This window comes from Scatophagus argus, chromosome 4 (assembly GCF_020382885.2).
Source record: "Scatophagus argus isolate fScaArg1 chromosome 4, fScaArg1.pri, whole genome shotgun sequence".
NCBI lineage: Eukaryota > Metazoa > Chordata > Actinopteri > Scatophagidae > Scatophagus > Scatophagus argus.
In genome coordinates, this window is record NC_058496.1 from 1,189,981 (window position 1) to 1,212,323 (window position 22,343).

A 22,343-nucleotide genomic window follows, 5' to 3' on the forward strand; every position below is an offset into this window, starting at 1 on the left:
TTAACTGATGAAGTTCAGTTAACATATCAGAGAGAGACTCAGGCTACTCAAGTCTGTGCAAACAGTTGTTGTGTAATATAGATGTTTGCCCCTGTGGTGCCCGACGCCCCGCCGGCCCCCTTTGGGTCCACCAGTGCTGCTGGGGAACGACTGCATCTCTCTCCTTTACTTTGTGCCTCTTCTCAGCCATCGACTATGTTGCAGTAACTTGCAAACCTCCTGCATTTTAAAAGGTCACAACTAAAACAACATTTAGGAGCCTCTGGTACATCCAGACCAATCATCAAAACACACATGTCCATCACTGCAGAGGCAGAAGTGTTTCCAACTCAAAATAGCAGCACATAGCACAGAGTCTGTCATCACATGACAACACGTGACATCACCTCCGTCTCTCTGCTGTCGGTGTTCTTGCAGGCTGCGTCTCACCTGAACAACAACAGAGCGTGACTTGATTTGCTGCTGAGTACAAAGACACACAGCAGCCTTCACGTTTAATGTTGCGAAAACAAGCTGGTTGTTAGGAGTGTTTGTTTATACCACAAGGCCCCCCATCCTGTGACAATGACATGTGCACAAAAGGCTGAAGGAAGGCTTTTGTGATCTGCAACAAACAGACATATAATCGTCCTCTTCCGCTATAAATCAGCTCTGTCTATTAAATAAACTCCCATCCTTGGGGCTGCTCTGAACCTGGGAGATCCACAACAAGATAGCAGTGATTCGATTTGAACACAATCACAACAGCGGCGGCCCACAGGCTTCTTTGGCAGCGTTTTATCAGTGTGGCCCAGCAACAGGAGTGCACGCTGGATTAGCTGAGGTACCACAGAAGGGTATTTGCTGTTGAGAAGCTCCTGTCAGTGATGCTCCCAGCCTGGACCCGCACTGCCAAGTGAGGGTTCAGGCATCTCAATCAGCCTGCAGAATAAGCCAGACAGACTGTGACACAACTACTGAGCGAGGCAACGCTGCCAACTGAGCCAGTCGCACCGAGCCCAGAGTCTGAGCTGCATCAGTAAACAGATCACCTACAATTCAGCAAGCCTCCCAGATTGATGTTGGAGTAAACAGAGGAGTAAAGCCTCAAGAGTTTCACTCCATTTCCTTCATTTGATAAGGAAAAAATGATATATTGAACCACAACACATCCAGATTTTTGCGTAGAGCCGAATGCGCATCGTTGCTAATGTTGCTCGAACAGACAAGGATGTTCCACCCTCCAGCTGTCCAGTGTGTCTTCGTCTCTCTCGGTCTGTTTTTCTGCCTGTGTTTGTCAAAAACAAGTACAAATGAGCCACATGCTTATTATCCAGAAACCAGTGGTCATCAGCATGACAGTGTCACACCTGAATGCCAAAGATGACACATCACGTTCCCCCACCACTGACTGAAGCTGCTCAAACTAAACACCTTGGCAATACCACTGACACACACCGACAGTGGGCTGAAAGGCCCTGCCTCCGTCTCCTTTTTGTCTGTGTGTGCGTTAGAGCAAAGGTGAGTGAACCTTCTCGAGGATGTCTGGAGGAGAAGGCACTTGTTCCTGAGCTGAAGGATCTTGTCTGACTTCCACAGGAAAATGGTTGGGAAGTCCCTGATTGCTGGTCTGGTGGTCCTTCTGGTGGCTGCAGTGAGCCTGTTCCTGGGGGTGTTCATGGGACTGGGGAAGAAAAACCCGCCTGCCCCCTTGGATCACTTCTACTCAAAGGCTGCCGTGGCTGCTGACGCTGGGAAATGTTCAGAAGTGGGGAGGTAGGAGGACACTCGTGCTCTTGTTCTCCCAGATGTGACGTGCTGTGGTAATGTGACATACGTGTGTGTATGCTGGTGTTTCCAGGGACATCCTGAAGAAAAACGGTTCAGCCGTTGATGCGTCCATCGCTGCCTTGCTATGCGTTGGCCTTCTGAACGCACACAGCATGGGCATCGGAGGGGGGCTCTTCTTTGTCATCTATAACGCTTCCACGGGTGAGTGAGTGTCACACCTTCCGGCTTCCTCCAACTGAGAGAAAAACACAAACACCAACATGTCTGCATTTTCTGCTCAACAGGGAGGGTGGAAACCATCGATGCGAGGGAGACGGCGCCCATGAACGCCACTGAAGACATGTTTGGCAACAACACCAAGCTCTCTCGTACAGGTACGCGCTGTGCATCTGTGGTCTGGAAAGCTGTAGCATGACTCTGTAATGTCGTATCGGTGGTAGAGGGATTTAGGCAGGATAAATATTCTAGTCTCAAATCTATCCATCCAGCTCCTCTTGGATGTCCCATCATCCTGAACAACCTTTCTGTATCTCCCTTTGTGCCTGCTGCTGGTTACACAGAAATATGACACTAAATCTGTATGTGCGTCATGCGTCTCATGTTATTTGGTTCTCCACTATGCTGGTCCTTCACTCATACTGCTGACAGAAACTCAGAAGAGCAGTATTGCTGTTTGTGCGTGACAGGTGGACTGTCTATAGCCATTCCTGGGGAGATCCGTGGTTATGAGATGGCACACAAGAGGCATGGCAGGCTGCCATGGAAGGACCTGTTTGCGCCCAGCATCGCTTTGGCTCGTGATGGATTCCCAATTGGTAAAGCTTTGGCTCATGCCATCCTCAAGAGCAAAGATTCCATTCAGAGAGACGCCAACATGTGGTAAGGGCGGAGAATGAAAGGCTTCAATAACTCTGCAGCTTTTTCTGATTTTAGGACTGGGATTCAGTCCTAAAATCAATTATTTAATTATTATTAAATTATTTTATTCTGCCACCCGGAGATGCCAAAACCAGACATTTTGCTCATACAGAATTAGCTTTCAATGCCTATAGATTTAACAACTTCCACACTTAACTAGTTTTCGTCTTTTTCATTTCTTATCATCTTCCAGTGAGGTGTTTTGTGATTCTCAAAGAAACATCCTGAAGGAAAACGACATTGTTAGGTTTCCAAAGCTGGCCGACACATACCAAAGAATAGCAGAAGAAGGGCCTGACGTGTTTTATAACGGGTCAATGGCACAGAGCATCGTCGAGGACATCCAGGCGGCAGGTCTGGTACTGCTTTCTTTGTAGGTGTTGGGGTGCATCAGTAATGAACTCGGATCTCAGACTGGAAGCGCCACAGTCATTAATTTTCCCTGCTTTTAAATTGGCTCTGGTACTTGTGCGCCCATTCCAGGTGGCATCATCACCCTGGACGATCTGCTGGAGTACCAGCCTGTGCTGAACGAGAACCCTCTGAGGCTGAACGTTGGGGAATACACCATGCATGTTCCAGACGCCCCCTCCAGTGGCCCTGTGCTGGCACTCATACTCAACATAGTGGATGGTGAGCGGGTTGGCCGAGTGCTTGTGCAGCCACGCAGAAGAAAGGATGTCAGGTTTCCTCAGGTCGTCCCCGGAATGTTTCTCCGCCTGCTCTGGAGGCAGAAAACAGAGCTGCGAATGCATCCTGCTCGCCAAATTTAATTTGCCATCAGCCCCCCCTCTCCATCTGCTCTGTTTAGTCATGCTTTAAATAAAAAGAGGCATCATTAATTTCAAATGAAGAATAAGGTTTAATGTGCTCATGTATGAATCTGGAGGAACATGAAGGGTTTGTGTCATTATTCAAATTGAGAGTTTACAGTTTAATGACCTGCCACTGGCTACACTGGGCTTTTAGCACAATGATGGAGAGGACTCATTACCTGATTAGGCCGAGAAACGGTAATCCTTCATTTACTCCAGCCACGTTTTTCCTGTGGATATTTTGCAGGGTACAACTTCACAGACACGAGCGTCTCCACAGCAGAGAAAAAGACTCTGACGTACCATCGCATCGTAGAGGCTTTTCGTTTTGCTTATGCCAAGAGGAGCAGACTTGGAGACCCACGTTATCTCAATATTACAGATGTAACACTTCATTTTGTTATCATTACCATCATTAGACCTTTATTTTACTAGCTTGGTTTATTTCCTGTTGTCCACTAAAATGCATTGCTGAAGGGCAGCAGATTTTTGAAAATTCAGCCTCTGTCACCAGCAGGTGATCTGCTATGGTTTACCATCGATAGCTGTCATGACTCACCTGTTTTGTTCTCCTCAGCTCATCCAAAACATGACCTCAGACTACTTTGCTGATGGCATAAGGAGCAAAATTACAGATGACACCACCCATCCAGACAGCTACTACGAGCCCGACTATTTTGTCCCGGACAACCACGGGACAGCTCACCTTTCCGTCATTGCTGAGGATGGAAGCGCTGTGGCGGCCACCAGCACCATCAATCTGTAGTAAGAAGCTTAAAATAAAAATATGACAACAAACTTCGTACGTTTCCTGAACCTGCCGGTCTAAGAGAAAATGAATGAATTGATGATTATGATCTGTGACTTTGTTTTATTTCCACAGCTTTGGTTCCAAAGTCATGTCTCGATCGACCGGAATAATTTTTAATGATGAAATGGATGACTTCAGCTCTCCGCACATGACCAATGGATTTGGAATACCCCCTTCACCCAACAATTTCATTCAACCAGGTGTGGCTGGACTGAATTATCAGACATGAAATGAAGCCCCTTGTTTCCTCAGGATGTCTCTTCATCCTTTTTCTAGTGCGGATGATGTTTTCACCAGTCTTTTACTTTTACTATGAACTCTGTTAGCTTTAGCTCTCAAACAGCTGCTAGCCAACCGCTCAGCGTGGCTCACTGCTGAACTTTGGTCTGATTACTGACATTTTAAATACATGTCAAAATAAAGAAGCAATATGTAGAATTTTAGTTTGAAACATTCAAAAATTAACTGAAATTATCAATAGAAGATCAAGAAAGGGCAGTTTTTATGTCAAAGGTGTTGCAGAGATATCTACTCAAGTTAGCATGCTAACTAGCCTTGGCTTGTCCTGTCTTGTAAATACCTCCGTGTACCTGTGTGTACGACTTTAGCTCTGGTTAGGTCTGGGCACTGAAACTACTGCGTTGGGGTTGGGGAAAGATCACAGTTTCGGGTAAGATAAGCATATTAACTGGGTAGTGGATAATCACCTTGAAAAGGTAGCTAACATTACTGACAGTGTTAATATGTTTGCTTGCTGTTTGTTCAAAGAAGGAAAGAATTGTGCATTTCCTTGTTTCTTATGATAAGGGTGCACACCCTAACTTTCTGGTGATATGCTGCCCCCTATTTGTTTGAAGGAATTCGACATGTGGTAAACAGTCAGTCCAGCAGTTGAAGCCACGTTCTGTTTATCTGTTTATGTGCAGGCAAAAGGCCGCTGTCTTCCATGTGTCCTACTATCATCTTTGACAAAGAAAACAGAGTGAAAATGGTTGTAGGAGCGTCCGGCGGCACAAAAATCACCACAGCCACTGCCTTAGTAAGTCTGATTCAGTCATCTCCATCCTGTAGGCACACTCAGTCAGTCGGTTATCTGACAGTCTTTTTCTTTTTTCCTGGCTAAAACAGGTCATCCTGAACTCCTTGTTCTTCAACTATGACCTAAAGAAAGCTGTGACAGAGCCACGGGTTCACAATCAGCTCAACCCAAACATGACCGTGGTGGAGCAGGGCTTTGAAAAGGTGGGTCACACAACACACGGAGACTCACAGTGCAAAATCATATCCCTTTCAGTTGCCAGACTGAATATTCATTTGCTAATGTAATGCAAGAGTTTGGCTGAAACGAGCAGCTGGTGCAGATAATTTACAAGTGCAGTCCAGGACGGTAAAATGTGTTTATGTCCAGCATGTGAAGAGGGAACGTCCTCATTGGTTAGCTGACTGAAGTTTATTCATTCAAGTTTAGCAAAAGAACTTTTTCTGTAAATAGTTCTGTTGTTCTTGTAATCAGTGATGTGAACTTGAAAAACTGTGGAACCACCACAGTTATTAGAGTTCATCCCGCAGGGGACGTGAATGTCTGATTCAAATTTGATGACAGTCTCTCCAAAAGCTGCTGATATTTCATGAAAAACGGCAGAAAAACATCCAGCTCAGGTTGGTGCCTGAACAACAATCAGGGGAACACCAAGGACATTAGCTTTCATCCTGTGGGGACACTTAATGTGGACATTTTAGGCTTGGTGGATAAACCTGCCTCAGAACTGAGCTTCACATTAATGTTTTTAACACAGTAAGAGAACTATTTACAGTTTTTTATAAACTTGATTGAATAAAATGAATTCTCCTTCATCATGAGCAGGGACTCTGACACATTTTACGTGGTTGATGCGTGTAAATAATACTGTACCGGATACTGGCCCTAACGTGTACTGATGATACCGTGGCAGAGTGTCCTGGAGGGTCTGGTCCAGAAGAACCACGTCACACAGCTGCTGCGGACTCCGGACTCGGTGGTCCAGGCGGTGGTGCGGCAGGGCGAGCACCTCTGCGCAGAGTCCGACCCCAGGAAAGGAGGTTATCCTGCAGGATACTGACCGCGACTCGAGGTCCTACCCTCCTGCACTCGGACTGGACGGTCTCCTCCTCAAAGACGCTTGGACAGACAAAACACTGAAGACTCGAGCAGTGCTTAAGCTAAGGAGACACAGCCAGGGCTCGTGATGATCTTCTTTTACTCAATCATGGAAAATGCCTCCATTACAAAACCTCTTTTACTCAGTTACGACTTTCTGTCTGGGCATTATTCGCCCAAAACGCTTTCTGTAAGACACAGAACACAACACATTAAAAACAACTAAGAATCAATAAACGTCATAATAAGAAATGTTCTTAGGTTTCATCACCGTGTGTTAGTAATGATCTGATTAGCTGTAGGTTGTCCATGTAGTATTTCTTTCATTGTCTAAGCAGAAAACTATTGTGAATAACTGGACATTTTGTCTGAAGAGGGTTTGGGGGTGAGGGGGTTTCGTGTCAAACCATCAGTCAGAAACCAGTGGACAAGCATGCAGGTACACCAGTCGAACAAAAAGGACACCTCAGGTTGTTTGCCTTCATCTTTCTGCTGATGGAAGTTGATCCTGAAGTGAACATGAGTCAGCAGACTGTGTTGTTTTCTACCGTGACTCTCTATTGAAACTATTACTTCTGAACTGTAAATGTTTAATACCGAGTAGAGGTCAAGTGAATGTATAGTGTATCCTGGAAAATACATTTGCAGATATATTTTTCTAAAACATGCATTGTTCTTATGCCATGTTTGTTGCCATGCTTGTTATTAAACATTTTAAACAAAGATGTTATATTTTACCATATGGACCCTCTGGGTATTTCTGTGCTCTTTCTGTAATAGAATATAAGGCACAAAATCACAATATCTTATCTTTTCTTTCAGTTTGTGTTTGGTGTTAATCAGAACCTCATGTGTTGGGGTTTGGAGGAAACTTTCTTTCATGTACCTAAATTGCTTATTTTCATGTTTCCCACTCCTTCTTAAAGGAGTAGTTCATGCAGAAATGAAAATTCTAGATCTGACTAATGACAACTCGTAATCTTTGCACATCTCAGCGTTTACCTGACCTTTTAATCGCCTCACTGTTTAAGTACTAACACATACGCAGTAAACACTGAGGTTCAACTACAGCTAAAGGTAGTAAACAGACCTGTGCCAGACTCAGGACCCCCTGAAGAGACCGAGTCCACTTTACTTTCACTGTCCACTGAGTTTCAATCGACATTCAGTAAATGTCTCCACTCAAGCGTGCTTTGGAGCAAATGAGAATCCAGCAAATGACGAGAAAAGACTTGCTGCCTTTGGGTAAAAACTTCAAAATCTTTTTGGTTACTTCTTTCATATGACGGGGACAGAGAGAGCTTTAACATCCCTCATGGTAGAAATGCAAATCGCTCTGCAGCACTAAGACTGTTTGGGTAAAAGCATGAACCGACCTCCAGACCCTGGACACTGGTGGACTTCCTGGATGCATGTCAGGTAGGCAGACAAAGTGTGATGCAGTGCCACACAGGCTGTCCTTCATGTGCACCCAAATAGTTAACGAGTTAAAGGCTCACTGTGTGTTTTATTACACAGGTGTAGTAGTTATAACAGCCATACAGTCATATAATAAAACTACTTCAATCATAACCAGAGCCTTTCATTGAAGACATCATGACTTTCTGTGTGCTGGGGCCCTTTTTTTACAATTTTGGCCCCTGCAACAGCCTGAGTCCACCCCTGGTCGTAATCAGGACAAACATGTTAATACTTCATGTCGCTTGTGAGTGCAGATGATTATTTTTTACATGACCTGCTTTTACTGAGCAGCACTGAGATGTCTTTATGTGGTGAACGAAGAGTCCTGTCAAACGACTCCCCGCCGCAGAGGCGCTCACAGCCTCAAAGTGTGAGCTTTAAAGAGCACAACCACAGGGTACCTCAGAGACATTCAAACTTTTTAATAAATTCCTCTCACAATTATTCCCACACTTGTGTCAGCTTAACTGAGACTATGATGAAACCAGTCGTTTGTTTTCTTGAAGACGTGCAGCGGGTAATGGATCGCAGGCCCGTCACGACACTTTAATGTAACGTTATCAGCTCAAATTGTTCTCACAAATCGTGTAAGTGGAATACAGATACAGTATCTGCCGTGGTGTCATCGTGGGTCTATTGCATTATAAATGTGATTCACAGTCTCCCCCTCCGGATCCCGGCTTCATCAGTATTCTCCTGGTGGCGCATGAATCATCCGGGCCGCTGCAACACATTCGTCTTGTAGCTAACTGTGATATTACCCTCATTCATCAAAACGCGGCAGGTAAATCAGCTCGGCTGCGACGGCTCCTGATAAACTCTGGACGTTTCTCCCACACTGTCTGCTGGCATGTTGTACCTGTCTGGTGCACCTGTGCTGTGCTGTGCTGTGGTGGAGCCTGTTAAACCTCATGTTATTTTTATCATCCGGCCATCATTCTAACCTGTGCCTGACCACAAGCGAACGAGACAAATGACCCTTTATTATCTGGTAGCTCTCATGCTTCAGTGTTAACAGAGCAGGACAGATCTTCACCGCCATCTAGTGGCAAGCAGCAGTGACTCAGCACTCGGAGGAGGCGTCGTGTCCACATGACTCCAGCCTGCTGTCAGAGCCGCATGGAGACGGTCGGTGCTGGGGACTGCAGCTCCTGGTCCAGCAGCCTGAACAGCATGGCACTTTTGTGGCACTGCGATGTTTGTCCCAGCAAGTGGTGCAGCTGAGCCTGCAGGTAGTGGACGTCCCGCAGCCGCTCTTTACAGTTCAGCTTCAAAAAATAAGCTGCGGCCTCCTTTACCGTGTCAACAGCCAAAAGCACCAACTCTGCTGGGAGACCATGAGCAGCAGAGTGTAAGCGGAGGCTGTGGAGCCACACGGCAACATGAGACAGGGATCGCTGCTCGGCAGGAGGGGCGAGGCTCTTACCTGCTTGTTCTTGCCTGTTTGGCCTGCGCCCAGCCACCGCCATCTGACAGCAGGCTGTCAGCAGCAGGGCTCGGCCTTTGTCCATGACTGAGCCATGGGCCAGGACAGGCTCGATGGCCTCATGCAGGACGCTCAGAGCCTGCTCAGGAACCCCCAACATCAGCTGCAGAGAGGAGAACCGTGCACACTGTTGCTTTTATTTTGCACCAGAAAAGGAGCTGTGACACCATTTGAGTGAAGTATTTCCTGCTGTTGTGGCTGACCTGAGTGAAGACCAGATGAAGGATGGTCTCTGAGGCCAGGGACTGCAGGTGGTGCTGTTTGGCCAGAGCCAAGGCCTGCAGGAGCAGAGGCAGAGCAGTGGAGAAGCCCGAGGACTCCCAGTGGAGCTCAGCGGTGGACAGCAGGACTCTGCACGAGACATCAGCGGGGGAGTTACACAGACAGGAAATGGTGCTGCTGGAAATACGTTTTTTTGGAAAAGCATTCATGTGCATTTCCTCCTCATTTCATGCACTGAAAGTTGATGCATAATGTGACCGTTACACTTTTAATATTAATGGCACAAACGAAAGACAAAGTTGAGATGGTCGCTCAGGTTATCGTATTATGACAATAACAGAAGTGTGTCTCCACCTGATGACCAACTCGGTGGACTTAGTCTTCTCACAGTGCACCTGCAGCCGCTGTAAGATGCTGTACGCCTCCGTGCTGCGGCTCAGAGCCTTCAGCACTTGAGCTTTCCTGCCGGCGCACACACACAAACACACACACAATTTGAGCTGCAGCACACAGTACACACACGTGAGATGGCTGCTGTTCAGGGCGGAGCTGCAGTCTCACCTGTAGAGACCTTCAGTTTTGTTTAAGGCAGAGATCGCTGTGACCAGTGGCTCTGCCAGATGGTATTTCCCTTCGTTCATATGCCTCTCAAACTGAATTTTCAGGTCGCACAGCATCCACAGCTGAAACGGATGTTTAGTTGAAAGAAAAACAACATTAATCAATACATTTTCTCTCTTGAATGACGCTGAGTCATCACACATCACAGAATAAAGGAAGTAAGTTGCCCCTGCTGAGTGTGTATGAAGCTGCAGTCTTGGGACTGATGCAGTACAGGTGAGGGGACGCACCTTGGCGTGCTGTGAGTGAGGAGGAAACTGTTCTTTCAGATGCTGGAGAATCTCTGAAACTGCACTGTACAAGCCCTGCAACACAAGCAGACACACACGGGACAAAGAGAGTTGAAATGAAGACCTGATCAATGTTTGTTACCCTCCTGAAATGTTGGGCCAACTGACTAACGAACGCGCGGCCGCCAGTCAGACCAAATCAGACACGTTTACCTGCTCAGCGTGCAGCTCGGCCAGGTGGCAGAGCGCCACAGCGAACGCCTCGGTGTTGTTCTGCTGGACCCCGAAGTTAACCGGCTCCAGGCTGCTCATGTTGAGAAGCAGCTGGGCCTGCTGCAGAGCCATGGTGCTGCACCACAGGAGGCAAAAGAAAGGACCCATCAGGCACTTTATCTATGAAACTTCCCAGCTGTACACTCATGTTTGTCTGAATTGCTATTGAGTGCATAAACTCAGAGGACGTCTGAGCTGTGGGGAGAAGCTCGTGAACAGAAGGGCAGCCTGAAGAGCCTGACCTCTTGCCATACATCCTCCATATGGACGTGGTCTGAGCCAGGCTGATCTCGATCAGCTCAGACAGACTGTGCTTCCAGTGCAGGATGTCCGTGTCCTTTAACGCGTCCATCAGCTTGTGGGCTGTCTTACCCTGCATCGCCCCCTGCTGGACCAAAGACTGGATGCCCAGAGATGCCAAATACTGCAGCAGAGAGGACAAATAACACGTCAGAGATTAAATATTTAGGTTCCCCAGGGTAAAATGAAAAATGTTTTTATGCATGTGCCTCTAAAAATTCAGTGTTGAAGAAATACTGTGTTGTGATCTGCAGTGGACTCAATTAATATAGATGATTTTATTTAATTTGCTGTTTGAAATTCTGAGGTCAAAAGGAGGAGTTTTGCAAGCTGAAACTGTAAAAATGATCAGAAGCCACTTTAAAACAGACATGTCAGAGTCCGTGTCGCACTCACCGGCAGACAGAAATGGGCGGCCATTTTCACTGAATCCTCAGTTAACACAGTGCTGTCAGATCCCCTCATCTGCTCCAGCGTGTAGAGCCAACTCTGATGTGGGACACGGAGACACGGGACAAATAAACTACAGCACACTCATGATGAAATCAAACCACAGCAGTAGGAAAACAGTTTTACCAGACAGTGCTGCAAGCACACGTGATCGTTGGACTCCTGGGCGATGCGGATGGCCTCCTGCAGAGCCAGATCAGCCTGCTGACTGAAGGAGAAGCAAAGAGAACATGTGAGCCACGCAGAGACGTGTCCACACACTCACAGTCCTCCAGGTGCTGTACTCACTAGTGGCCGAAGCGACAGTGCAGGCTCGCCAAGTTCAGAGCAGCGTAGCGCAGACTTCGGCCGTAGCCCTCGTCCCCGTTGCTCTTTCCCTCATTTCCGGACAAGATGAGCCGGTCAAAGTAATGTAAGAGACTGTGAGCGGAGAGGAAGATGTCCTGGACTCTCATGCTGTTCAGGTAGTTTAGGTAATGCTGAGGAGAGAGTAAATATCGCAGAGCTGATGAGGAAGCTCCGGTAGACCTGTTGAACTAGTGGAGGTAAGTGGATGAGCCTCACCGCTTCAGCAAAGTCTGGATTAAACTTCAGCATGTTGTTGAGCTCTTCCTGCAGCGCCGTGGGCTTCAGAGCTTTGTTCTCGTCATTCTTCAGAAGATACGCCTGCAGAGGGACGTTCACATTCAGTCTGAATGCAGTTCACTTCACGTCAGCTTTGGCTGAAACACTCACCTGTCTCGCAAGAAAGTATTCTGCTTGTTTTTGAGACAGGGGACCCCTGCTTGGAGTGTTGTCTTTCCTACAACGAGACAGAAGAACAGAAGAGAATCCGCTGTTAACAACCATCCTGAGAACAAAAGTCTGTCCATTACCAAGCTGTCAGGGTCAGGGTTTAGACTTTGACATGCACACAGTGAATAAACCTCACAAAGTAAAAGGTGCACCAATCAACACATAACAGAAAACCTCTGGTTAGGAAGTTAATTTCACCAAAACAGTCAAATGAACTTATCTGAGAGCAGCCTCACTAACCGGAGCTCCGACTCATGCAGTGGAGTGTCCAACTCCTCTTTGTCTATCCTGTCCCCTACGGTGTCCTCAGTGCTGGTCAGGTCCATGTCGGAGTCATCGGCGACCAGCGCTGGCAGACCCACCTGCCCATCTGTAGGCTTGGCGTAGTGACTGTGGTAGTAGTGCTGCAGGGACTTGTACAGCTTGTAGACCTGACTGAACGACAGCTTGTTGTAGGCCAGAAGCATGTGTCTCATAAAAAGACCTGGAAAACAAGCGGGACACGACTGTTCCAGACATCTCAGGACTTCCAGTCAGATTTAACAAGCCGTCAAATCGTGTGTGCTGCTCACCCACAACACTGGTTTTATAGGCCTCCGAATCGAAAGCCGTGAACGGGGTAGGAAGAGTCGAGAAGAAGTACTCCATGTCTTTCAGCTCTCCATCTGCCATTTCATGCAGCCTTCAGAGGAAAAACAAACAACAGCCTCCATTACACTACAGTTTAATCAGCTCAGGAGACCCTGAAAGCATCAGCAGTACTACTGATTTCTATCGTGGCTACCAGGTCGCAGGCTACAGACGGAATAAAGAAATAAAGTGACAGCGTTTCAAACTGAAGCACCTGAGTTTGACAGCATAGGCAGTCTGAGGGCAGCACTCCTCCACAGTCTTCAGGAACTGGCCGAGAGTCAAGTCTGGACCCTGACAACCCCAACAGACAGACAGACAGACAGACAGACAGACAGCAGGTACATCAATCAAACAGCTGCTTCAACACGGCGGTGTGAAACACGACTGACTGACTAAAACCGACCTGCTGCAGGGGGAGGATGAGCTTGTTAAGTCGTCTTCTCTCCGGCAGTGTGATCTTGGACGCCGTCATCTCGTACAGCAGCGCCAGGACGGAGATTTTATACGGAGTCACCCAGTCTTTGATGCCGAACACGTTAGCATGGACGACTCCGTTCGTCATCATAGGGTTGAAATACAAACTTTCATGCACACTCGCCATTTTAAATGCGTTACGCCAGGCTACGGGGACGAAACTTTGTGGTACCCGGACACCATTTAGCAGAGGGAAAAGTTAACGGCAAGCGGCTAGCTAGCTAACGTACCAAGCGTGTTTAACGTCAGCGAAGTCCCGTGAAAAACGCACCAACACATCGACCGTCGGCCTCCGCTAGCAGCTGATAACGAGCCTTACCGGCGGTGAACACTCGCTTCGGTCATATCAGTTAATTCGACTTACTTTAACCATGTTTGCCTTTTTGCATTCAAACCGCCCTCCCTTCGTCCGTCCCCCTAAAAATACGTCATCATAAAGCGATGCATTTTTTTTTTTTAAAAAAGAAACTTTATTGGCAAGTGTGACACTACACCGGGACAAAAACACGACAGACAAAATCACGATAATAAACGTGTCGAAGCTACGATTTTCGACTATGTATACTGTGGGACAGTTTGTGTGGAGTAGAACATCACGAGCACAATTCAACTACAGAAACAGTGCGCCTTCATTTTTTACCGGAAGCGGTTACAGATCTGTCTCGACTGTCGCAGGAAATAATTATTTTGAAAGTGCTCACCGGAACTAACTCTCAATCTCCATCCAGGGTTTTGGTTAGCCTGATATCCAACTGAACTGTCAACTCGGATTTCCGTGTTGTTCTTTTTCCCTGGTTGTTAGTCAGCTCAGCAGAGTGGATGAATACGGTCATTGGTGTGGACTGAAGTCTGTACATAAAGATAGACGACATGAGAGCTCCCCTAAAGTGAAGCCAGAACGTCTGCACCGCCCCCTGGTGGCTGGATGCAGCGGGAAGTAAAAAGAGGAGCAAACTTACTAAACTACTTAGGGACGCACACTGCCCCCCAGCGGTCAGAGCCTGTAACTAAATCTTTGTGCACGCTTTGTTTCCAGCAGTGGTGACACGATGCTGTTGTGTGGGGGACTCGGAGTGTCTTCCCTCATCATATTCAGCATTAGAGATTAAGAAGCTCTCCAGGCAGCCAGCAGCGCTACGAGTCTTCAAGATGGCAAGACACAAGATGGCCCAAAACGTCCAGTGACTTTTAACAAGCCAAAGACTGGAATGTAATAATAGTTACAGGATTTAACAAATCATGAAGCTTCTGGTGAAAGTGGGACTAAGAGTGAAACGGATGCTAAACAGTTTGTGAATATTTTAGGACTTATCAGATATAATCACTATTATCAGCACAGCCACTGTGATCATGTATTTCTGTTAGGTGAGTAATTATCTAGAAACATGTCAAAATTAAATCTCAGTCAGTTTGAAGAATGAAAGGCTGCCAGTTGAAACAGTTAATTAATAGTCCAGAGTACAGAAAAGCGTAATTTTGTGAAAGCTCAGTGTAAACAGGTTTTGTTGCTCTGCTGTCTCTCTCCTTTTCTTGTTTATTCTGCTAATCTCTCCTCCTCTTACTCAGATGAGTCCTGTAACTCTGAGGAGGATCTCTGGTGTCTCTGTGGATAAAAACCAGCCTCGTGAAGATCTCTGGAACATCTGTCGAGGTATAAAGTGCCAGCCTGGAGGTTAACGGCAGGCAGAGACGCTCTCGCTCATCGTGGTCCCTGTGAGAACCGATCCCTGAACCTCAGCAGTGTTGTGTTCTGTTCAGACCCGATTGACTCCACTCAGCTCACCGCAACGTCTCATCTTTTGTCTGGTGTCAGTTACATCGAGGTCCTCTGGAGACGTTCTCCCAGGATGACCGACGGGGCAATCCTGTGGTACCACCGACATGTCACCCAAACCCCGTCTGTCCAAAGGTTTTACTATGAGAAGGTGAAACAGACACCATCAAAGCACTGAGACGATCCTGGAGCAGTAAAGGTCTCCCTCACTTCTTTATTTCCTCAGCATTTCCACAGTGTTTTGATGTGGCACTAATAACAAGCCGAGGTGATGATAAAGTATGTAACAACATGTTGATGGGTGATTGATGATCGGCCCCAGAAATCCTGATCAGAGCGGATTTATGTAAAACCGCTGTTCCTTATCGGTTCAGGGCTGGAACAGGAAGTGTGGGAATGAGACCAGGCCGTGTGGGAACGGTGTACTTCAGGGGGACGCAGGATTAAACAGGACTAAAGCGACTGTTGCCGCATTCATCCAGAAGGTGGCAGTGTTGACCCAGCGGCTCACACGAAGTGGTCCAAAATGTGACAGGGAGGGAGACAGTACAAACAATGTGGCCCACTCCTGCCCCATCCTCCCCCCTCCTCACCCGCCCTCTCTGTTCGTGGCTGAGGTGAAGTCAGTCGACGGTGCACGATGGCACCTGTCAGAGTGGATATTTTTGAAAAGCTTGAATCAATTGACTGTAAATGCTTGTGTCAATGCGTGAGTCATTGTCAGCCAACACAACCAACTGCAGGAGAGCAGGATTTGATATTCAGAGGATCAGCAAACAAACGTGTCGTGTCGTGCGCCTCGTGAGCCTGAGAAACTGTCATATTACTGTCATCCAGGTTTAGTGAAAAATAATAACAATATATAATATAATATCTATCTCTCTGTCTGTCCATCCAAACATTAGGCCATCCCTTCTGAGAAGTCACAGTTTTACATTTTATCGTCATTAACTGTCACTTTACTTCTGATCCAGGATGTTCGGTTTCTTAAGTTTCTTCCCTGGATGGAAACAAGTCTTTAAGATCATTAAAATACAGATGCAGAAACAGATACTACTGTATAAAAGACACAGTTGGAGTGGTAATTTGGTTTGGTTAGCAGCTGGCACGTCAACACACACACACTTTTCTCCAGTGGTTTTTCCAGATTTTCTTCACAGAAATGGCTCAACCTTTTGGAAAAATGTGCAGATTTTTTCCTGAGAGTCAGATGAGAGGACCGACACCCCCCTCGTGACAACACCTTGAATACGAATCTGCCTCCAGCAGCTGGATAGCTTAGCTTAGCATGTAGACAGGAAGCGGGTTGAAACGCCAGACATGATCAGGCTGCAAGCACCTGAAGCTCACACAGCACACAAAACAAAGTGTAAACGGATGTGAGGGTACGTTTGTACATTCCTGTGAGTTTTTCACCCTGTATATTCTCACCCTGGGCTAAGAGCTGACCACGAGACAGCCCACACACACACACACACACACACACACACACACTGTTCTCCAGGGTTTAGCTTAGCGAAGCGAGCTGCGCTCCTGCTAGATTTGGGTTAAGTACCAGCTGGAACTCGTATTCGGGATATTCTGGCTTCACGTTAGTGCAGTGAAGTGGCGACTTGTCGGCCATCTTAAGATACGTCAGCTGGATGAACCTGCGGACTCGGGGCCAACAAGGGCTGAGTCCTGACTCCAGAGTCCAGAGTCGGGATTGTTCCAGCGTGACAGCTTTCGCAGCCTGAGGCTAGCACAGCTAGCAGTGGGCTAAGTGCAGCGTGAGGGACCCCTTCACACTGTGTACCAAGCTGCTACACCTCACCTGTTAAAGGTGAGTTCTGTCGAAGCAGCAGGTAGTTTAGCTCTGGAACTTCCCGTGTGAAGCTCAGTCCTCTTCCAGGGCTTGTCAGCAGCTTCTGCATCGCTTTCCTCTCTTCATTAAAGTCGAGTGAACTTCTTTATGTTATAAAACACGGCCACTTCACTGTCTTCCATCTGAACTGAATTCCCTCCTGCCTTTTGTCTGGGGACGTTCATAAGGAAGTCAGTGCGGCCGCCGTGCCCCCAGCCAATCTCGCGCCGCCTGTGAACGTGGCCTTGCTAATTAACATATTGAACCGCTCTGTTTTCAGAAGGTCATTTCCTCTACCCTTCACAGTTGGATTATTTTACATAACGTATTCTCGCATCAAGTCAGCGATGCCCTGGCAGGCTTTTCCTCGAGAACGGCAGCACACGTTTTGAGGTGCTCGTGCGACTCCGGCCTGTTTCACGTTGTGACACCTTTTAATCATTGTGATATCAAAATGTATTTCCCCTCTCTGCCTCCCCGCTGGTTTCCGACTCTTCAGCTCGTTGGAATAGATCACCGGAGATAAACTTGTTGTGCCTCGTGTGAGAAATGACAGACCTCGCTGTACGCTGACCCTGAGTCAGCTTCCTGCTGCTTCGCTCGCTGGCTCTAAATGGATTAAGTTGTCAGTTGGACGGCCCATCTGAGATTTTTAATATCCAGCCTGAGGTTTATCAAGCAACCGTGTGCCAAATGGCATCAGAGGGATTTACTTTGGTTTTATTGCAACGTTCTCTCCTTTCTCTCATCTGAGAGCTGGTCGTGCCCTCCGTGACTCCCTCAGGGTGTTTTACTTGTACGTTAATGACACATCGAGGAGAGCGAATGAAAATACATTCCTCGGACTCTCGAGTGAATATTTGTATAACTGTGCTTGATAGCATATGTGCAGTGGGGAAAATAAGACCATCTCAGCATTCATCAGCTTCTTCATTCCTTCTTCTTCTGCGAACGTTGACACTCGTTTTACATCTCAGCGGGTTTCCATCATGTTGTTGCTGTTTTACATCCAACCAAAACCCAGAGAAGAATGAAAACGGCCCAAAGCTGACTGAGCTCAGGTGAGAGGACGCACAGAGCTGCCCCTTTGAGCCTCATGGCAGGGACTCGGTCTGTCTGAGAGGACCTCGAACGCGTCCTCAGCTGCCCCTAGAGGCAGAACTGTGAGCATCACAGGACATGACATGAAGACATCTGGGCCTGTTTCACCACCACAGACGTCCACAGAGAGGAACATGTCAGTTGTTTGTGTGTGTTTGTGGATTTTCTTCGCTGGGAAATGTTTGCTGAGCTTGTTTATTTGCACTTGTTTGTGTATTGGCGTGTGTGTGGGTGAGTGGGTGGTGTTTTTATACCACAAAAATATCTTGAAACTGTTGCTGCTGTTCGTGACAGACCCATAAACCAAAAGGCCTGACTACAATATGAAAGTTTTCAACACTTGGGCTACTCCAGACATCATAGTTATGCTGTGCTTCCAACTTTGTGGCAACAGTTTGTTGAAGGCCCTTTTCTATTCCAGCATGACTGTGCCCCAGTGCACAAAGCAAAGCTCCATAAAGACATGGTTGGATGAGTTTGGTGTGGAAGAACTTGACTGGCCCACACAGAGCCCTGACCTCAACCCCATCCAACACCTTTGGGATGAACTGGAACGGAGATTGTGAGCCAGGCCTTTTGGTCCAACATCAGTGTGTGACCTCACAAATGCTCTACTGCATGAATGGGCACAAATTCCCACAGAAACACTCCAACATGTTGTGGAAAGCCTTCACAGAAGAGTGGAAGCTGTTAGAGCTGCAAAGCTGTCTGTGTGTTTACAATGAGACGTCATTAAAGTCCCTGTTGGTGTGATGGACAGGTGTTCCAATACTTATGTCCATGTAGTGTAGTTTGCTTGGTCAGTTAGATGTGTCATATTACATGTCTTAAAATATTGAATTTATGCAAAAGTATAAAAACTGTGTCCAAGGATGTGACCCAGAAAGGACTTCAGTGTTAATTATATAAAGAAGCAGACACAGAAAGTGTTCACATGCGTGACTTTTAAGAAACAAGCAGGAATTGTGACTTTATTTTTACCACATAGATGCTTATGTGATGTTTAGCTTCCAGAAGATTTTCTATGATAGAACACTAAAATGTTGAAATCTTAGTGCTCCTGAAACTTAGGCTTTACATATTAAAACTACTTTAAAATCAAAATAAATATTTTTAATTAATCAGACGAGTGGTGCGCCGATCATCACGTCTTCACACCATCTGTTTTAGAGTTTGTCGACTGCTGGAAAAGGATCAAAAAACGGACTCACAGCCTGCTCATTAATGCTTATGAATCACTTACGAAGCAGCATAACTTTTCTACATAACTAGTATGTAAGGATACTGTGAGATTAACATGGAGGAGATCAGATTATGAATCACATCTTTATTGTTTTATGCCTGTTGACACCAGAGCTCATGAGAGCAGTTATAAAGCCTTATGAAGGCATCATAAGAGACTACGGATGTCCCCATAACACACCACTGATGTAGTCTTTGTAGAAAGTGTTCAGTCCGACAGGTGTGCACACCTGTGAGCACAGTTCAGTCCTGACACCAAAACCAAATCTCACACAACAGACACAATTAAACATGTCAGCAATTCATAGAGCGTCACTGAAACTCTACACAAGCATTAAAGTCCAGTGAAGGCCTGATGAAGCTGATCAATCTGCTCTTTCCATCCAAACGTGTTCGAGAGGAAGAACCGAGCGATGCGCCTCACCTCACGGTTAGCAGAGCTCCACGTCGGGCGACGGCGGAGAAGCTGGAGGCACAGCAGAGTCTGTCCACAGTCTGTGAATGTTCAGACTCTGCTGTCCACAGTCTCTGAAGGTTCAGACTCTGCTGTCCACAGTCTCTGAAGGTTCAGACTCTGCTGTCCACAATCTGTGAAGGTTCAGACTCTGCTGTCCACAGTCTGTGAAGGTTCAGACTCTGCTGTCCACAGTCTGTGAAGGTTCAGATTCTGCTGTCCACAGTCTGTGAAGTTTCAGTCTCTGAAGGTTCAGACTCTGCTGTCCACAGTCTGTGAAGGTTCAGACTCTGAAGGTTCAGACTCTGCTGTCCACAGTCTGTGAAGGTTCAGACTCTGAAGGTTCAGACTCTGCTGTCCACAGTCTCTGAAGGTTCAGACTCTGCTGTCCACAGTCTCTGAAGGTTCAGACTCTGCTGTCCACAGTCTGTGAAGGTTCAGACTCTGCTGTCCACAGTCTGATAAGGTTCAGACTCTGCTGTCCACAGTCTGTGAAGGTTCAGACTCTGCTGTCCACAGTCTGTGAAGGTTCAGACTCTGAAGGTTCAGACTCTGCTGTCCACAGTCTCTGAAGGTTCAGACTCTGCTGTCCACAGTCTCTGAAGGTTCAGACTCTGCTGTCCACAGTCTGTGAAGGTTCAGACTCTGCTGTCCACAGTCTGATAAGGTTCAGACTCTGCTGTCCACAGTCTGTGAAGGTTCAGTCTGTGAAGGTTCAGACTCTGCTGTCCACAGTCTGTGGAACCTTCAGAGGTCCTGCAGGCGGCTCACCAGAAGCTTTTTCAGCCCTGTGAAACAGAGCTCGCTGCAACAGGTTGTTTTAATGCACTGTGAATTCTTCTGGCATGAAATACCTCAAGGACACCTTTATCTGCTGCCACCCACAGATCAGCACTCTCCTTGTCTCGCAACGCTCAAGGTAATTTATTTAATACTTTGCAAAATCATTTATCATTTAAAAGGACCGACAGGAACAAGGCAGCAGCAGCAAAGCCTACACGAGTCTTCGTGGTAACAGAAGAACTTTGAGTCTGATTAGTATCTCCTGTCTTGCAGTTTTAAAAGCAGTGGGGGGAAAACAAACATCAGGGATTCTCTCTACGCAGCCATGGCAACTCAGGCAGCGGCGGTAATCTCTTTCAGGAATGTGTAGGACTGAGGCTTTGTGGAGAGCTTCACTCAGCCTTCAGTGGGAGCAGGCGGCCTCGCATTTCAACACGAAGGCTCCTGGATGAGACAGCATAATCCATTGGTGCTCGTTTTACAAAAATCTGTCATTTCTGGAATGATCTTCACGCCTGTTAAAAATGTTGGAAAAATGCCCCTAAATCAATTTCCCCAGCTATCAGTGCTCAGGCTGCTCACATTGTCCTCATGTCAGGATGACATACCGTCTCACCTGTCCAATTTCAAGTTGACCCATCGGATATCATTATGGGTGGCCCGACAACCGTGAAACTGTCAGAATAACTGATGTCACGGAACAGGTTCAGCTGAAGCCATACATCACCTGGTTTCTACCAACTTACCTCTTTTATGATGGGACATTACAGGACACGATAAAGCAGCAGCAGCAGCAGCTGAATTAGGTCTTCTGTAATCGTAAATTACTGCTGGTAAATTTAAAGTGACTTTGCGTGGTGTATTAACATATTTCCTATGAATCAAGGAGCCAATCAGGCCGTTTGATCGAAGCAGACTGATTCGGCTTTGCAGGTAAACTGCCGACACGACCACAAGCGGCTGTTGGCGGCGCTGAAAGCCCCGCGCTGCTGATTCTGCTGCGCCAGCTTCCCCCGGACTGTCGTTAAATGGAGCTGAGCCGTTTGGAAATGATCTCCTCTTTGGGCTGCTGGACTAATTGTTCTCGTGTGCTGTGATAACACCATTAAAATGTAATGCACTCGGGATCGTTGCTTCACATCTGATATGGTTACAAGACAAAGAAAGAAAACAAGTGCTTGAGCTCCAGCAGCGTTTACGCTTCGTCATGAAATCCACTTTTCAAATGAGGGAAACTGGCTCTCTCAGTGCAGCATCAGCCACTATACAGGGACAAGTGTTTCTCCTCTTCATTGTTGAAAATCGTTCTCCACGGTGCACTAAATAATCAGATTAAACAGAGGGAGAAACTCGGGTATTACGTTGTCAAAGTGCAGATAAGCACGAGTGTGAGGCTGGTGCGGGTGAAAGGCACATCCAGCTGCTGGGAGTGAATGAAGCACAGCCGTCATCTGAGGCTTTGATGAAATATCGTTCATTTTCTTGGTCACTAATGGGAATTCTCAGTGTCAGTGAAGTCCTCATTTCAGTTCCCTTTTTTAATTCAGCCTATAATTTCTTCAGAGTCGGGATAATGAAATGTTTAGCATAATTTTCCTTTTAGGGACTTTAAATTAAAGCTGTAGTCATCGATCTTAGCCAAATCGGGGTAATGAAACTATTTCGGGAGAAGCTGCACACCTCACACATGTTCTGCCAGACGAGCCACCAAGTACTGTGGCTTCAGGATGAAGTTTATTTTCTTTCCGAA

At 46.8% G+C, this 22,343-nt stretch overlaps 2 protein-coding genes across 4 annotated transcripts; one reads left to right on the forward strand and one right to left on the reverse strand.

Annotated features, from left to right (window-relative positions):
* The first annotated feature begins 1,241 nt into the window (after positions 1-1,241).
* ggt1a (gamma-glutamyltransferase 1a) lies at positions 1,242-7,289 on the forward strand. 2 transcript variants are annotated; one of them, XM_046386671.1, is made up of 12 exons: positions 1,242-1,755; positions 1,841-1,971; positions 2,055-2,144; positions 2,457-2,649; positions 2,882-3,042; positions 3,172-3,321; positions 3,751-3,887; positions 4,081-4,268; positions 4,387-4,514; positions 5,241-5,367; positions 5,400-5,556; positions 6,267-7,289. In XM_046386671.1, exons 1-12 carry the CDS (start codon positions 1,583-1,585, stop codon positions 6,411-6,413), a joined length of 1,782 nt encoding a protein of 593 aa, XP_046242627.1. In that variant the 5' UTR covers positions 1,242-1,582; the 3' UTR covers positions 6,414-7,289. The 2 variants fall into 2 exon arrangements, with proteins under 2 accessions (XP_046242627.1, XP_046242626.1); XM_046386670.1 differs by having other exon boundaries at positions 5,241-5,353; positions 5,443-5,556.
* A 1,025-nt stretch (positions 7,290-8,314) lies between these two features.
* Positions 8,315-13,971, reverse strand: anapc5 (anaphase promoting complex subunit 5). 2 transcript variants are annotated; one of them, XM_046386669.1, is made up of 17 exons: positions 13,326-13,971; positions 13,134-13,213; positions 12,862-12,971; positions 12,530-12,773; positions 12,230-12,296; positions 12,059-12,160; positions 11,783-11,973; positions 11,621-11,702; positions 11,441-11,533; positions 10,987-11,168; positions 10,685-10,820; positions 10,472-10,546; positions 10,182-10,303; positions 9,975-10,082; positions 9,602-9,749; positions 9,339-9,501; positions 8,315-9,236 (listed from the first exon to the last, which is right to left on the reverse strand). In XM_046386669.1, the coding sequence occupies exons 1-17, from the start codon at positions 13,521-13,523 to the stop codon at positions 9,022-9,024; spliced, it is 2,316 nt and encodes a 771-aa protein (XP_046242625.1). In that variant the 5' UTR covers positions 13,524-13,971; the 3' UTR covers positions 8,315-9,021. The 2 variants fall into 2 exon arrangements, with proteins under 2 accessions (XP_046242625.1, XP_046242624.1); XM_046386668.1 differs by having other exon boundaries at positions 8,315-9,239.
* Positions 13,972-22,343: the final 8,372 nt, after the last annotated feature.

Bases quoted from the DNA above. Each gene is read 5' to 3' on its own strand.
- ggt1a (XM_046386671.1), top strand. From the start codon at position 1,583: ATGGTTGGGAAGTCCCTGATTGCTGGTCTGGTGGTCCTTCTGGTGGCT. The intron at 2,650-2,881 runs GTAAGGGCGGAG...ATCATCTTCCAG, and splicing joins CAGAGAGACGCCAACATGTG to TGAGGTGTTTTGTGATTCTC. The intron at 5,557-6,266 runs GTGGGTCACACA...ATACCGTGGCAG, and splicing joins TGGAGCAGGGCTTTGAAAAG to AGTGTCCTGGAGGGTCTGGT.
- anapc5 (XM_046386668.1), bottom strand. From the start codon at position 13,523: ATGGCGAGTGTGCATGAAAGTTTGTATTTCAACCCTATGATGACGAAC. The intron at 11,534-11,620 runs GTAAAACTGTTT...GTCCCACATCAG, and splicing joins TGTGCTTGCAGCACTGTCTG to AGTTGGCTCTACACGCTGGA. The intron at 10,304-10,471 runs GTGCGTCCCCTC...CATCCGTTTCAG, and splicing joins CTCACTCACAGCACGCCAAG to CTGTGGATGCTGTGCGACCT.